The following is a 16,297-nucleotide window of genomic DNA, read 5'->3' on the forward strand; positions in this document are numbered from 1 at the left end:
ATGCCAAAAAAAAAAGCTGAAATGCTTCAAAAATCTTGATGACTTATCAATATTAACCTTCTCAAAGAAGGTCAACTGCTAGAATGTGCCTCTCTTATTTAATAATGATTAAGTAAAATCTTCCAAGTATCTCACCACACCTTTTATCAAAGATAAAATATTTATAAATTGTGTGTGTTCTGGCATCAGAAATCCAGTGAAAAAAGGAAGAGTAGAGCATGTAGAGAAATATGAAGGTCTGGAAAGATGAGTCTAATTCTAGGATTATTGTAACCCAGGGAGGTAAATATGAGCACCAGGAAGCCTTAGAGATTGAAAGTACATGGGTTTTCTGACAGACCCCAGACAACGGTCATAGCAGACCATAGTCACCAAGTAGATAACCCTGGTGAACACATTTTATTTCTGATTGCATACCTCTGTGTTGCACTGCAAGAAAAAAAGGAGGTGGAACAGTATTCTCAGAGTACTTCTGAATCACCGTGATACCTAAAAGTAGACTGAGGGGTACATGGACTGATGAAATGCCATTGAGAAAGGGAAACGTATGCCCTCTCTGGAGGAAAATTTCAACCAGAGTCCTACAGTAATTTTCCACCTTTGCAAATGTAAAGCATAGCATGCAATAGAAATATAAAACCCCCATACCAGGCACACAAGAAGATCAGTAGCTTGGACAACAACAGCAGCAACATCAAGAGCAACAACCCAAACCAGCCCACAGCACTAAAGGGAAACCACTGCTCTGTCAGACTATAGGGACGTCATAAAAGACCATGTGACCGCTAAGCCAACTCAAGATGTACTCAAAAGTACACAAGGAACCAGAAGAAGGCAAAGGAGGAACAGAAAGTGTGTGTGTGTGTGTGTGTGTGTGTGTGTGTGTATACAGTCATGGTGGTGTGCACTTTAGCCTCTGCTCTCAGGAGGCAGAGACAGATGGATCTCTGTGAGTTCCAAGGCAGGGTGAACTATACTGTCAGCTCCAGGACAGCCAGGTTATAATAATCAATGAAATAAAGATCATGAATTTGAGAGCACAAGAAAGGGAACATGGGAAAGGTTGGAGGGAGGAAAGAGAAGTAGGAAATGGTATAGCCATATTGTAATTTGTGGGGGGAAAAGATTCCTTTATGGTATGCACTCATTGATAAGTGGCTATTAGCCCAAATGCTTGAATTACCCTAGATGCCTAGAACAAACGAAACTCAAGACGGATGATCAAAATGTGAATGCTTCACTCCTTCTTTAAATGAGGAAAAAGAATACCCTTGGCAGGGAAGGGAGAGGCAAAGATTAAAACAGAGACTGAAGGAACACCCATTCAGAGCCTGCCCCACATGTGGCCCATACATATACAGCCACCCAATTAGACAAGATGGATGAAGCAAAGAAGTGCAGACCAACAGGAGCCGGATGTAGATCGCTCCTGAGAGACACAGCCAGAATACAGCAAATACAGAGGCGAATGCCAGCAGCAAACCACTGAACTGAGAATAGGTCCCCCGTTGAAGGAATCAGAGAAAGAACTGGAAGAGCTTGAAGGGGCTTGAGACCCCATATGTACAACAATGCCAAGCAACCAGAGCTTCCAGGTACTAAGCCACTACCTAAAGACTATACATGGACTGACCCTGGACTCTGACCTCATAGGTAGCAATGAATATCCTAGTAAGAGCACCAGTGGAAGGGGAAGCCCTGGGTCCTGCTAAGACTGAACCCCCAGTGAACTAGACTGTTGGGGGGAGGGCGGCAATGGGGGGAGGGTTGGGAGGGGAACACCCATAAGGAAGGGGAGGGGGGAGGGGGATGTTTGCCTGGAAACCGGGAAAGGGAATAACACTTGAAATGTATATAAGAAATACTCAAGTTAATAAAAAAAAAAAAGTCAGCCTTCATGTTTTAGGGGGAAAAGTCAGGGAAGAGGTATTACTACCTATCCTGAATAGTAAATATAGCTAAGTCTCTCCTTCCCTCTCTCCCTTCCTCCCTCTCTTTCTCTCCCTCCCTCCCATTCCTCTGTCCCTCCCCTCTCTATGTGAATGTGTTTATATGAAACATGTTATTAGGGTGGAGGAGGGACTGACTCAATAATTTTATCATTTGTTAGATATGTTTCACTATAGGAAACTTGATGCTGCCTCAATGGCACTACCATGCTAGTCAAGAGAGCCTGTGATTCCTAGGTATAGGATAATTGCCACCAGGAAATAGTCCAGGAGAAAAATTCCCTGACAGTTAGGCAGGAGTATGGAAATTACTCAAGAGAAGTGCATTTTTAAAAGTAGGATAATTCATAGCTGAAATATTAACTGTAATAAATATGCCAGAACAAACCTTGATGTATCCATTTGGACATTTTCCACATCCCAAGTGGCTAGTCTAATACCAATTAAAGCATCACAGATTGCTATTATCTTCCTGCATTATTATTTTCATGAATTAATTTTGTCTTAAAAACCAGACCTTTTTCCAAATGAGAATACATTTAAATATCTGAGGTACAAAAGTGAAGCTGAGTGTCAAGACCCATAGATATCTATAATTTCAAATTCTAAAAATACAGGACCATGGGAGTAATGCTAGAAAAATTAATAGCTGAGAAAGTGGCCTATGGGGTCACCTGATCATGCCTCTGGGTGTTTATAGAGAATCCAAATAGTAAATCTATTTCATTATGAAGCTACTTGTACTTATCATATATTCATTCATTCCTTCATTCATTTTTCATTCATTCCTCCATGTGCATATCCATCTATTGTTTTAATCTTTCATTTGCTAAATATCAGGGATCATTTAATGCTGGGAATACTGCTTAGTCATGAAGAAAGGAGTACGTGTTAATATTCTTGCTTTACCACAGCTCAACAGTTCATAAATCATCTTAATATAATGAATTATGCCTTAAGTATAGATAAATTTCTGAATATATGGATCATGAAGCTACCTCATATCCTTCGGGCTTTAAATCAAGCACAGTATTAAATATGCAGAGTGACTAGAAGCCATGAATGGGGACAGGAGCTTAGCAGAGTATTAAATGTGGATTTGGGGAGCCTTTGCGAAGATGGGCAGATGAAACTGGTGGCTTGGTCTGCTACTGGAAGGTTTTCTGTTTCATGGGTTCAGGTTTCTTTCTGTAATATGACACCATTGTAGATGTCATGTGATGGTGGCATTGATACACAAGGATACACAGGGCAAGTCTTATCAGGGTGTGACTCCCCTTATAGGAACCAAATGGAGCACAGTCCTCTCTTACAACAGGGATGGTGGGGAAAGGGACTGAGAACAGATTCAGAGGATGGGTAGAAGAGAAGAGGGGAAAATGTGTGGTCAATAGTTACGTGATTAATGGACAATTAAAGACACAGTTTTGAAGACTGTAAAGGACATGGGTCATTGGGAGAGCACGAATGGTGGATGTCCCCTGCTCATGGCTAGGTGAAACTCTCCCACATTGCCTCGAGTTTCATTCTTTGCCATCTGCTACTGGCATCTACTGTATGTAATAGCACTACCCATTGTCTGATAACCTTGGACGTGGTACGCCTGGGTAAAGTCACATATTCTTGATGGGCGGTCAGTACCCAGAAGTGCTGCCCTATCACACATTGTTTTAATATTACTTTTTCTAGTTTGATAAGGAGAGGCCAAAGTTAGCAATAATAATAAAAATGTTTTTCATGTTCAATAACTCTGAGACATTCTTAATTTGTAAACAATCTTTAATCTCTATTGTATCTTTTTTATTCTACAGTGACTTTTTACTCCTCTGTCCTCTCAGATTCATGGAGGCAATGTTATATTTGATTCATTCTATCACAACCCCTCTGTTTTCTGATGCCAAGGACTAGCTTCACCTTTATATGACTTATTAGGAATAACATTATGGTTCATATTTTTCTCACATTTAATACTTTAATAGATTATATTCATATATTATGTGGGAATCACATATCTATAATCTTCCTTGAGAAGTATGCATAAAGCATTATAATTACTGCTGAACACGTCATGGTCTTTATGCAGACCATTAATGGGCATCGCAGGATTTATAAGTTAGCAGCTGCGAAGTTGACTTGAAAGGCAAGTGCCCATGGGTGGTGAGACTTAAACATTGGTTAAAGGGCTTGATCTCTTTTACCTGCCCTAAAGTGTGAATGATTCAAGTTTATGCATCAGGAAGCTCTAAATTCCTGCAGGCATGGATGTTCAGATGAGCCCGTGAATGGTTATAATTGCAAATATGAAACCTTAGGATTCCAGCTGAGTATTAGCACCGAATGTTTCTGTGATTCTTTGACACTTTAATGTTGAAATGCTCATCTGTTAAATTTTCTGTTCTCTCCTTGCTTGAATTCAATGTAACTTCTTTCTTCGGTTTGTGTAGAAAGTCTCCCAAACTATTCAAAAGAAAAATTTACAATCCCTGTCGAAATTGCTTGTAAAAGCTGTTTAAGTTAGTCCCACTTATTGTGTGCATTCCACTAGGCATTTATAATCCTCTAAGAGCAATAGAGAGCTACTCTCACTGTGAGCTTTGTTAGAAGCAAAGGGCGTTATTGTCTTGTTGTCCCTTTATGCTTGTTAAAATGTTCCCCCTCTCTCTGGCTTTTAATCCTTGTGATCTGTTGAACAGTGGAGTACCTGATGTGTGTTTGTTCCTTAGGCAAACGTGTAAAACTCTTCACGTTGGAATGGCGAAAATAGAAAAAGGAGGTTTCTGCAGTGCCTGGTGACAATTTTTGATTTTCCACATTCAAAATTATTCTGGCTCCACGCTGGAGCAGTGGTTATGGCGAATCCTAGTGTTGGTCGGATTCTGAGGAAGGGACAGAAGTGTCCTTGAGAAGTAGAGATCCCAAACAACTCCAGAAATGAGCGCCTGTCTCCTCATTTCTCACAGAGCAGCAGGTGTGTACCCCGCGTTAACAGGGTGAACTGTGACCTCCCGGTTCATGTGGTTACTGGAGTTTTCCAGGTGCTTGATTTCAAAGAGAGAGAAAGAACAAAATTGGTACAATTTTAGAGACCAGAGGGCAAAGAACTGATGATGTGGTTAATAAAGGAAGCAATAATGTTTTTAATTAAAAAAAAACTGGGAAGAAGCATTGTTCCTTGAACTGACTTACAAAGCCCCCGTGTTGAATGTTGTGCAAAGCCCCCAGGGTGAAGAACCAATGCTCTGCCATTGCTGAACTCTATGCTCTCACCGCCAGGGGCTCTGCAGGGCCAGGGTCCTTAGAATAAGAAACAAAGTAGACAACCCTTGTTTGTACATGAACATCTGTCAGTGATCAACCTGCATATTGTTTATAAATTTGCATGAAGAGCCCTGAACCAACTGGCTTTCTTTTAATCTCCATAAACCAAGTCCAGACACATTTCTTACCTAATCTATTCTTTATGTATGGGAATTCACCCACATTTAAAGTATAAAATCCCAACCTAAACTCACTCTCTCTCTCTCTCTGTCTCTCTCTCTGTCTCTCTGTCTCTCTCTGTCTCTCTCTGTGTCTCTCTGTCTCTCTCTATGTCTCTCTGTCTCTCTGTCTCTCTCTCACACACACACATATCTCACATATTTACATCAACCCCCCCCCACACACACACACATGTTTACTTTAGACATTTGAGACTACTGAATTATATTATTAGGAAGGCCCACAGAAGATAATAACCAGGTGATGGTATGGGCCAGAGTTGCATGCATCGTCCATACATCCTGCTTGTTAAGCATCATTATCTATGATATTCTTTCCTTCAGAGAATGGATTTTAACTTTGCAGTGAACAGAAAGGGGTTTAAAAATTCCCACCACACATGGAATGATCATCACCGAAGCTAACTGAATGGGAAATGATAGAGCACGCCCTCCTTCTAGAATATTCTCGAAACATTCTGACTTTGTGCTTCTACACGTTACACCAAGAGTTTTTTTTAACATGACAGAACTGTGTTATTTATTTGGACAGGTGTCCCGAGAAAATGTTACAGAAAGCCATTCCATTTGTAACTCCAACCAAACATGAAGTTACGAGAAAATGTTCTTAGCAACCCCAAAACAGTGTGAGAGATGCTTTCACTTCCAGTCCCTTCTCCCAAGTCCCACTGACTACAAACTAAGTTTGAGGCACAGTTTTTGTGCTTTATTACGACTCCCACTTACTTCTTCTGCAGTGAAGCTGAAATTGTTGAGGAGTATAGTTCTTGACTAGGCTTAAATTTTAAGCTAACACTTTACTGCAGAGAGTGGGTAAAAACTATCCATTCAAATTATTCTTTATAAATGAGAGGTGAATCCGAAAAACAAATGTAATATCAAATTTGACAGGTGAAGCACATTCCAATTGAACTGAAAAAAAAAATCTCATGGTCTCTAAACTTTCCAATGCCAGAATATATAATTCATATCTTTAAAAAATCTACCCAGATTCTCCTCAGAAATTACTTTCCTGTCTTAGGATCTTTTTGTACATTATCTAAGCTTCTTATTGTTTTCCTGTGTCTGTGTTCCACCAGGAACAGACAGTGTACAAGTTGGGGAGCCAGAAGTAAAGGGCATCTTTCGCTTCCACGTTCTGAAAAGTGCCAACGTGTTCATTAGATACCCAATGAGTGACAAAGTGAGACATTAGCTCATTTACTGATAGTTAAGTCAAACTGAGGATGAGTTTTCTGTACTGAAGGGAGAGTGGCTCACAAGAAGCACACTCACACTCATCTGCTTCCTTCCATGAGGCATACAGCAGGGCTCAACGTTCTGAGAAATAGCCTAAGTCCATTGTTCTGAAGATTCCATTCCCGTGGAAGACTCCGTTTGCACAGCTCAGAAAGCCCAGACATCCCGTCTGTGCAAACAATTCCCTAGTGCTGCTGTTATATACAATAATGATCACATCTTTTAGAAGATTAAATACAGAGTGGCATAGCACTAGTTGGGGCTGAGAGAGGAGTTAGGAACTTAGTCCGAGTGACAAGGTTGGCGGCTCAGAACTCTACCAATTCAAAGGACTTCGAAAGTTCTAAATCTATCAGGCAGCAATGCTGGTGTGAAACAGTGTCCGTAGCAACCTGTAAAAGCTGTCTCAGCTCATCTCATTCACCACAGTGACTCTGCCAGAACAGCAGAGAACTGTATGACACATCCAGGGTATCTTCATCCCTCCATTTCCAGGTGAGCTCACCCTAATTATACCTAAACAGGATTAGTTAGCTCTCTGCAGTTGTCTGAAATGCCCTGGGTTGTCTGAAATGACTCTTTTTCCAAATTACCCAAGTCTGTTAAAATATTCAAGAATTCGGTGAGATTAACTGAAAGTAGTTCCAGATCATTCAGTCGCTGAGCTTACTCATGCTGAAGTATTGACTAGACAGCCTTACTAGCCCCACTGTCAGGACTGATCCAGCCCCAGAGTTCTCTGCAAGAAAAGCTAAGCTGCGGTGTGAGCATGCAGTGTCTTTCAGAGCTGCAGATATGCACCTATTGCTACAGAAGTAAAAGATACACTTATTTTAATTTTATATAGAAGAGTGTATTTATGAAAAGGATTTCTTTCCCTTGTTTTGTAGCCCCTGGTCATTGAAAGCTATCTGGAGAGCTGGTCTGCATATGCACATTTTTGACAGTCAGGGGCCTTCTGTTTTGTGACACCTTATTATATAACATGCTTTGAGATCCAGTGAGTATGTTCATATACAGTTATGAGCAAATTAATGGCAGCTTTTCTCTAGCTTAAGCGAAAAACCCGTTACGGTGGAATAAAAACGTTTTAATTGCACATTTAGTATACAGATAGTGAAGCAAGAGCTGCATTCATATCCTTGTAAGAGGTACATTAAAAAAATTCATTTGCAGTGAGCAGCCATTCTAGTCTACGGAAGGAAAGTTCGTTCACATCAGCACTTAAGATTATGAAGGGATTCTGCTGCTCCTTGTGCCTTTATTGAGCGAGCTAAATTTGTTGGAGTGTTCCTGTTAAATTGTGTCTCTTTGTGACGTTATTAAGCAGCTATTATGAAGGTTGGACACAGATTGCATTTAAACCTGCTTCTTTCAGAAATACTGCCACACTTCCCTGCCTTCCACTTGCTTAAATAAAACATGTTCATTATTACAAAAATAAATGTTTTGCTAATGACATGGGTATTTTAGAGGAAACTTAACTCCCTTTGGAATGAATTGACTCTGCCGCTCAAACAGAGCATCTCTCCCATTAATGTGTGTGCATAACTTACAATGACAAGGATGTAAATGCTATTCCACAGTACTCCATAGCAAGATTTTAATGACTATGTTAGAGAAAAGATTATGTCATTCTGTAAAGAGCAGAAGACTCACATGGATGCTGTACAGAGTTGGAAGTGATTTCACAAGTCTACACACATATTGGAACCTGAAAAAGGTGTTTAGATAGTGTTCTGTGAAAGAATAGTGACATCAGAGTAACCCTTAGAACAGCGGGGCATCTCCGTATCAGAGTAACCCTCGGTATGGTAGGGCATCGCCACATCTCCATTTCCCTCTTATATAATCAGGTCGCAGGTTTTATTCCTGGACAAAGTGTGGCCTTGATTTCCCACATATATGCCCAGCATGCAAAGTCTCATGAAAGATGGCTCATACGAAACACAAAGGGAGAGGTACAAAAGTAAAGTAGATAAGAATCTGAGAGGGTGCATAATACGTGCCTAATAATAGGGGCAAGAGGGAATTCTCCAAGTGTCTACAGATGCCTTATAATGGTTTTTATTTCTCTCTATAGCTTACTGAGCTGAATTAGTGCTTTCTGTGTGCACACAGACGTAGACTCAACCACCCCAGCGTGGGAAGTGTTAAAATGCTCGTGTCTGAAGAGTGGTGGTTGCCTGCCACTGTCTCTAACACACACAGGTCTCTACTTCGTAGCTCAGTGCTCAGGGTGCACCCATCAGAGGTGACTGCCTCCTTAGCACAGGTCTGACTTCTTAGCTCATGGCCATAGGACACAAATGTTAGGGTCTGCTGTACCTTGAATCACATCAAATCATCAGCAGAACTGCCAGCTTGGTGACACAGATCAACCATTTAATCATTGTTTTGTATCAAATCGTCTGAAAAGACATTGTATTATACCTAAAGTTATCAAAGAGTGGGAAATTCTTAATATATGACTTTAAAAAACAGTGTTATTTGAAGAACAAGTGGCAAGGTATGTTACTATAGGAAACCCCAAACAAACAAACAACAAGCCATTGATCTCAGTGCAATCAGTCAGTATTCCTATACAAACAAGCACAACAGCTCTGCCGGATAGAGCTCTACGTACCACTTTTGGTCTTATTTGAGAATTAGCACTAATCCCATCTGCTAATTTTTAAATGCGTGTACTAGGATGTACTCCTTGTAAGGGATCTTCGGTTTAATTATAGTAAAAAATGAGTGTGGCAAGGTACTAATATTGTTCTATAATTACACATGGGGAGATTAAATAATGTGTTCAGTCTCAGTGCTTGAAAGCCACAGGGCCTGGATTTGAACTCAAAATCCAACTGCGGAGGTCACACTATTTCTGTATTGTCTCCCACCAGACTCAGCTCCCACTTATATAGTTAACAGAACTTGGGAAGTGAGGAAGATTAGACTTTATGAATATATCACATTAAGATTCTTCCAAATTGCTTAAATACTTGTAAACACTTGGAGAAAGAACAGATTGGTATGTCCTTCCATTGCTGAATTTGAAAAAAACAAAACAAAAAAACAATGGAGGGTATTTACGAATGTTGGAAGCATGAAGTGCAGACAGTATAAAAATAACTGGCTTTGCGCATTGCAGATTTGATGAGTATCTCATGTGTTGCTTGCTAGCTTTTTATTTTCTTAGTTTAAGAATCTAAGCAGTGGGCTGGAGAGATGGCTCAGCGGTTAAGAGCATCCAACTGCTCTTCCAGAGGTCATGAGTTCAATTCCCAGCAACCACATGGTGGCTCACAACCATCTGTAAAGAGATCCGATGCCCTCTTCTGGTGTATCTGAAGACAGCTACAGTGTACTTATATATAATAAATGAGTAAATCTTAAAAAAAAAAAGAATCTAAGCAGCTATCTGGAATAGATCTGCCTGAGTGGTGTAACTGGATGCTTCTTCAGTCCTTGACACCTGGGTTTATTGTTACCACATTAGTGTCTTCATCTTTCAGAGCCACTGAGGCATAGCTTTTTGCTTGACCCTGGGTCACTGTTGTTATTGCTATTTTTTCATTTACACAGTCCTCAATCCAACAGTTGCAGGAAACATACCAGCCAATAGGCATCGAATAAGATTATAGGAAGAACAGCCTTGTGAATCATGACTTCTGCAAAGTCAGATAGATGGGTGCCCTGAAGCAGCAATGACGACATGTGGCGATAGGGCAAAACTAGAATTATTTCTCTGTCGCATACAGCATATTGTGTCTGGAGCCCCTTGGGTCAAGAAGGTAGAATGCATACATGGGAGCAACCGAGATTTTTCTATCCTCAGATCTTCTGCTATAGTAGATGAAAACTTGCTAAGATTATTTTTAGAAAGTGAAGATTTTACTGTTTGATATTTTACCAAACATAGACTTTTAGTGTAAAGTGTTATATTTTAGTTCTAAAAGTAGGGTAATGTTTATGTGTTGTCTTAATAACATTTCCTTGTTAAAATGCAGAATTGTGTAAAGATTACCTGAGGAACTCTAATATGCCAGAAAAATCCCAATTTAGAGATTAGAGCAGAGGAGGTGGTATTTATCTCCATCCACTAGTAAGCCAGAATTTAAGGTTGATCCTTTGAACTTTTTCAGTGAGCACAGAAATTATTAAATGATTGATTTTTCTTTGCTCAGTTTTAATGATTTTGTTTTTAAATACCCTTTGAATTGTGCTTATTGGGTGAGTTAAATTGGAGATGATTGTCTATACTCATGATCTTGTTTTATGTTTAAAATAGGAATTTGAAATATATTTGAAAATTTGTCTTATTGGTTCTGCCATTATACTTGGTTTAGAACTCGAGGTTTCCAGAGGGTGTGCTGGTATATGCTCATCCGCATGAATTATTCTATATTGAAAAGAGCAGACGCTGAGTTTACTCCATTTGTAGCACTTAGACTCGTCTGGATTTCTAACACTTCTTCCATTCTATTTCAATGTCTCTTCTTTCATATCTGAAATTGTTATTTCGTGGTGTTTAATGCTGACAAAACTAGATGTTTCTATAGGCACTGTAGTGCTGAATCCTCAGGGCAGATGTTAGCAACACCACCTGCCTTTATATATGAGAAAACTGAGAGGGGGAGAGTCTGAAAGTCTCCCTACCACACTGGCTTTAATCCAGAGTGTCACATGTCTAACCATAATGTGTTCTAATCAAGTAAGTTAGAAGGATCAAGACTAAAATAGACCGTCCACCGTCATTTGATACTAGAAATTATTTTATTGAATACTCCTCATCTAAGAAAAGGATTGACTTAAGAATTCTATGCAAATTTTAATGTGAAAAAATGCTTTATGTTTCAGTCTATAATTATTAGTTCTTATTTTGTACATGGTCATGTTTTTAGTTTTTGGATTTTTAAGCTATTATTTTGGCCAAGAGACAAAATGCATTATAAACGTATGCACTTATATTTTTGTGTGTATATATTTGTGCTTAAGTGTATATATCTGTGTGAATGTGTATATTTATTGATGAGTATGTATATACATGCACACACAGAGACTCTCTGAGTTGCAGGAAACATTGGTTGTGTTTAAGGAGGTTTTTACTATTGTTTGTCTTTGAAATTACCTGAAGACAAGGCTTTAATTCATACACAAAAGACCAACAGAATCTTCTCACAGGTTTTTATTAACCAACCGTAACAAATATTTACATTTAGATAAAGGAATAATGATGAGAATACCATAGTAACCTTCAGGTGACTCCAAGCTGGGGCTTCAAAGAGGCTGGGCACCCACCCTGCCTTCTTGTCTTAGGAGTCAGTGTCTCCTGCTCTCCTGCCTTATCTCCAGCATTGTGCCTCCTTGCTTCATTAGCCCCTTCCTGAAACCCATCAATTGTTCTCTCTCAATCTTTTGCAACACCTCTTTACCTTTTCTCTTGTTCCAACACCAGTTTTACAAATATGTTCCCCAGGTTACACTTAAGCAATTTTCTGACCAGGAAGAAAAAATTTTGAGAAAATGTAGATGAGCTTTTCTTAGCTACTGGTAGTCAAAGATTACACTATATAGAGTATATGGGTAAATGTCATTGTGAAAATATTTTTCAGCATTTCCCATAGTGATCCCATTAGCATCTATGACATAATATCTATAAAAATAATATTTTATTCCTGTTTCATTCTTATGCCTACTTTCTGGGAGCCCTTCCCAGGTTGCGTGGAATGAGTACTGAATGGCAGACAGCCTGCTGAGTCTCTCTCCTTCCTGAGATATTTCCACTTTCCATGGTCTCTGTAATTCAACATTCCCTTTGTGCTGTGGTCCCAGTGTAAGAGGGGCAATGGGATAAGGAGCAGTTGGCCACAAGACAAAAACAAGTTAGCCATCCTCCTGCTTCAAAAACACTTTGAATTTTGCATGTCTTTCTGCAGTGTAACTTGAGATCAGCTATGGGAGAGCGAAGTAGAATTACCTTGTTATTGAGTTTAATAATTTCATTTTCCATGACACGCCACAAAACAACAAAATAAGGCAGCCTTTTAAACAAACATCTTATCAAAGGCTAAGCAGCTGTGTAAGTCACCTAATGAAATAAAACCAGGTGTGCACCTTAATTTTAAAACATCACATTTTTAATACCCATTGGCGTAGGATAATATCTAGGGGATTTTCTAAAGGTAACCTATCTAATAATGGTATAAAGCGAAGAGTGCATTAATATAGCAATAGTTTTATGTTTTTCCTATTTCACTTCTGCAAATGTAAGTAATTTATTTACAACACATTCATTTCATTTCATATATACATACAATATATTGGATATTAATGGTTATGAAAATTTGCTGTGAACCTTCCTAGTTGATTCAAATTGCATTAGAAATACAATTAGTTTTATAAGAAGATCTACACACTTTGAAATTTGGAAGTCATTGCCCCGTTCTTCATTCTTTGCTTCCACAAGCATTCTTTTGATCACACAGAGATGGTATTTTTCAGAACATATAACAGAGTTTGATAGCACACTCCCTCCCGCCTGGGTTTTATGTTGTTTTGAGAACGGATTATGTAGAATGGGTCTCCAAGGGTTGAGACATCCTCTGACAGAACTCTACTGATCAAAGACGTTTCTCTACAGAGGTCTACAGATTACAGCTACCTTATCTTCACAAATGAGAGGATTCTCAAAATCATTCTCCTTCAAACAAGGGAACTATTGCCAGCAGCAAATGTCTTTTTCATAGTGGGAGACATTTGAAATAATAAGGAAAGTTGTTTTAAGAATATTACAAAATGATAGAAAGAAAGCATGCATCTGTTTTAGTAGTATATGAACACAGGAATACTGGAGAACTCAGTGATGTGTTTGATCTAGTGAGAACTACCTAGAAACCGTTAGCTCCTGTTTACTAGTTCTGGGATTGTAGCTTTATTATAGAATATTGATCATATTTTTTTTCCTTCCTTTCCAGGTAACTCATTAACGACTCCTAAATCAAGTAATCCTCAAGGCTGGTTTCACGGAGACATCAGAATAGAAACTGGACTCCTACAGTGACCTGGAAGATTTTTATAACTCTCCGAAGAGACATTTAAAACCCATTTCCAAGGAATTCTATGGCTTGTCCTCTAATTCCTACTGAAACTAAGACTTTAAAGAAGTCTGAAGTGAACTTTGGGTGCTGAAGACTTCATCAGCTGTGAACTGTGCTTGGCTCATGATGTTTCTGAGGGAAGCGGAACTCTGCTCTCATGGAGCCGGGATAGGGTTGGTTTTCCGGGCTGACACCAGAGACTGTCACCTGTAAGATTTTCTGGCTTCAGCTATGACTGCTCTTGTGTCTGAAGCTGTCTCCCAAGCACACTGTCCCGTCATGGATGTGCTCCTGGCTCCTTTGTTCCTTGTCTAATAGGACTGTGCACAGCTTTGAGGATGTTCCCTTTGCAAACTCTTCCGGCATGGCATAGACAGAGACAATTTTATTGGTATTCTAACCTTGAAACCCTGAAAGCCTACATGTTTTAACATCTTGCTTTTGCCTCTGTAAAAGGAATAGAAGTATTTATCCATTGATAACGATAATCATTGGCAAATCACAGTGATCTGACTACATCCCTCATAAAAGAATGTGTAGGCGAGCTGGCACATTTCCCCAAGGCTAACGCGGACTGCAGCTCTCTGACAGTTAAACAGATAGCAGTTAGGACTGGGTTCCAATTCCCATTACACAGTATTCTGTGCCTCCAGTGCACCCTTCCTTCCAGTTTTTTTTAAAGTGTATTTTCTTTTTTTTTATATTTCCTTTTACTTTCCTTCACAGAAATCATCAATGTACAGTCAACTTAGCAGGTAGCTTTTGATTTAAAAAAAATAAAATAAAACAGGCCAGGGATGCATGTGCTTCTCTAATTTCTCATCACTTACATTTCTTCTAGCATTTTCTTAAACTATTCTTTCTGTCTCATTTTAATATCATCTCTTGCTCGATTCCAATGACTGCTTGAATGCTTATTATTTGTTCAGTCTGTGGATAGAAAAAAAATCTGTTGATTTTCCTTGACCACAAAGGTCTAAATATGTGCTTATGGTTGTTCTATTCAAACATTTCTTGGCCAGTATTTTGTCCATATTTTCACTTGTGATTTTAGTTCTTCAGGAGTTTTCTTACAAATATTTAAAGGCCTTAAACGTTGATTTACCTTTTTCTAAGTTATTACAGAATGTATAATTTTGTACGGCATTTATTTTGTTTCACTTGTGAAGCGGGGGAAGGGAACAGTGGTTATGGCCACCCTATAATAATAGTACAATGTAAACCTATAGTTTGAAGAAACATAAAGGCAAGGGTTTTTTCCATGTCTTGTTTATTTTAACTTGATCAAAATGCTTCACAGATCATGCCATTAGGTGGTCCGTCATTTTAGTAAAAGAGTGAAGCTGTTTGGGACTTCTTGTATTTCTAGAACTCATTGGCAAAGCCAGTTAACCTTGTGTTGGTTTCTAGGATGGAGGTTCACATATTCTAGAGACGAACTTGTATCTGTTAGTCTGTAACGATACTCAAAAAGAGTCACACATTAACTAGAACCCTTTAGTAGGAAGAAGAGCTAAAATTGTTAAAAAGTGTTAAAAATTAAATCGGAAAAACCACACTTTTAATACTGAGCAAAAGTCAACTGCCTCATGAATATGTGGAATGCAGCGATTCCCACCTCACTTTTAAGTGCTTAAAACCTGTTGGGTGGTCCAAGTCTACACAGAGTCAAAATGAGAGGAGTAATGTTTGTGCTGCACTTTCTCTGTCAAACGAAGCGAAGCACCACTACTTCCTCTGGTACAAAATGAAAAACTATCATTTGGGATATTAAGAATTTATCCTAGGTTTGTTTGAAATTATGAATCATGCTTCTCATTTTGAAAACTATGTTATTTAAACCAACGCTGGAATTTCTGTATTATATACAAGTGTAATACATGTCTATCGATAGAAAAAAATAAATGGAATTTCAAATATATGATCTAGAATATTCCCGGTAGATTAATGTTGTGACTATTCGGAAAAAAATAAATAAAATTGGAATATAAAGTGGACTCACTTTCACAAGTAAAATTTGGAAAATCTGGTTTCTTGTATCGTATTTTAAAAGTACCCTAGTTAGTAAGCAATACAACATCGAATTTAGATGGAGGCGACAAATTCTTCAACCTTTTTTAATAAAGTTCTGCGTTAAACTTTCCATTTGTATAGGGTTCTAACATTTGACTTGCTTCTTAGGAAGCTAAGAGATCAGTACGTTGACACCTGTGATTTTCCCCTGCAAAGCACCTGTGAACACAAATGCTAAAATCCATCTCATAATGAAAGCTATACGTTGTTAGGAAACACGTGAGAGTAGCATGGTATGCATCAATACCATGTCTTAATATCTATTTGAAAATGCCTCTTTATTCTGACACTGTTTAAAATTCACAAGAAGCTGCTGGAGGACAGTATAGGGTATCACTCTCCCCTTTCTCACCTTTCCCTCGGAGATAACATCCTTCAAAATCCTAATACGTTGTCACAACACAGAAGCTCACACTGGTGTAATACCATGAGCTCAAATGGTGGTGTATTCCTA

General features: G+C 38.9%; 1 protein-coding gene across 7 annotated transcripts in view; it reads left to right on the plus strand.

Moving 5' to 3' along the window:
- Positions 1-15,786, plus strand: part of Tafa2 (TAFA chemokine like family member 2) — a 475,874-nt gene extending 460,088 nt beyond the window's left edge. For 5 of the 7 annotated variants that reach the window (NM_001432033.1, XM_087559021.1, XM_087559020.1 and 2 more), the window contains one exon: positions 13,648-15,786. In NM_001432033.1, coding sequence (NP_001418962.1) covers positions 13,648-13,659 — 12 coding nt within the window. In that variant the 3' untranslated portion in view covers positions 13,660-15,786. Of the gene's footprint in view, positions 1-4,672; positions 4,918-13,647 lie in introns of all 7 variants that reach the window. The other 2 variants (XR_015624379.1, XR_015624378.1) reach the window with 1 other exon arrangement.
- The last annotated feature ends 511 nt before the right edge of the window (positions 15,787-16,297 follow it).

The sequence above is a fragment of the Rattus norvegicus genome, chromosome 7 (assembly GCF_021556685.1).
Source record: "Rattus norvegicus strain SHRSP/BbbUtx chromosome 7, alternate assembly SHRSP_T2T, whole genome shotgun sequence".
NCBI classification, from domain to species: domain Eukaryota; kingdom Metazoa; phylum Chordata; class Mammalia; order Rodentia; family Muridae; genus Rattus; species Rattus norvegicus.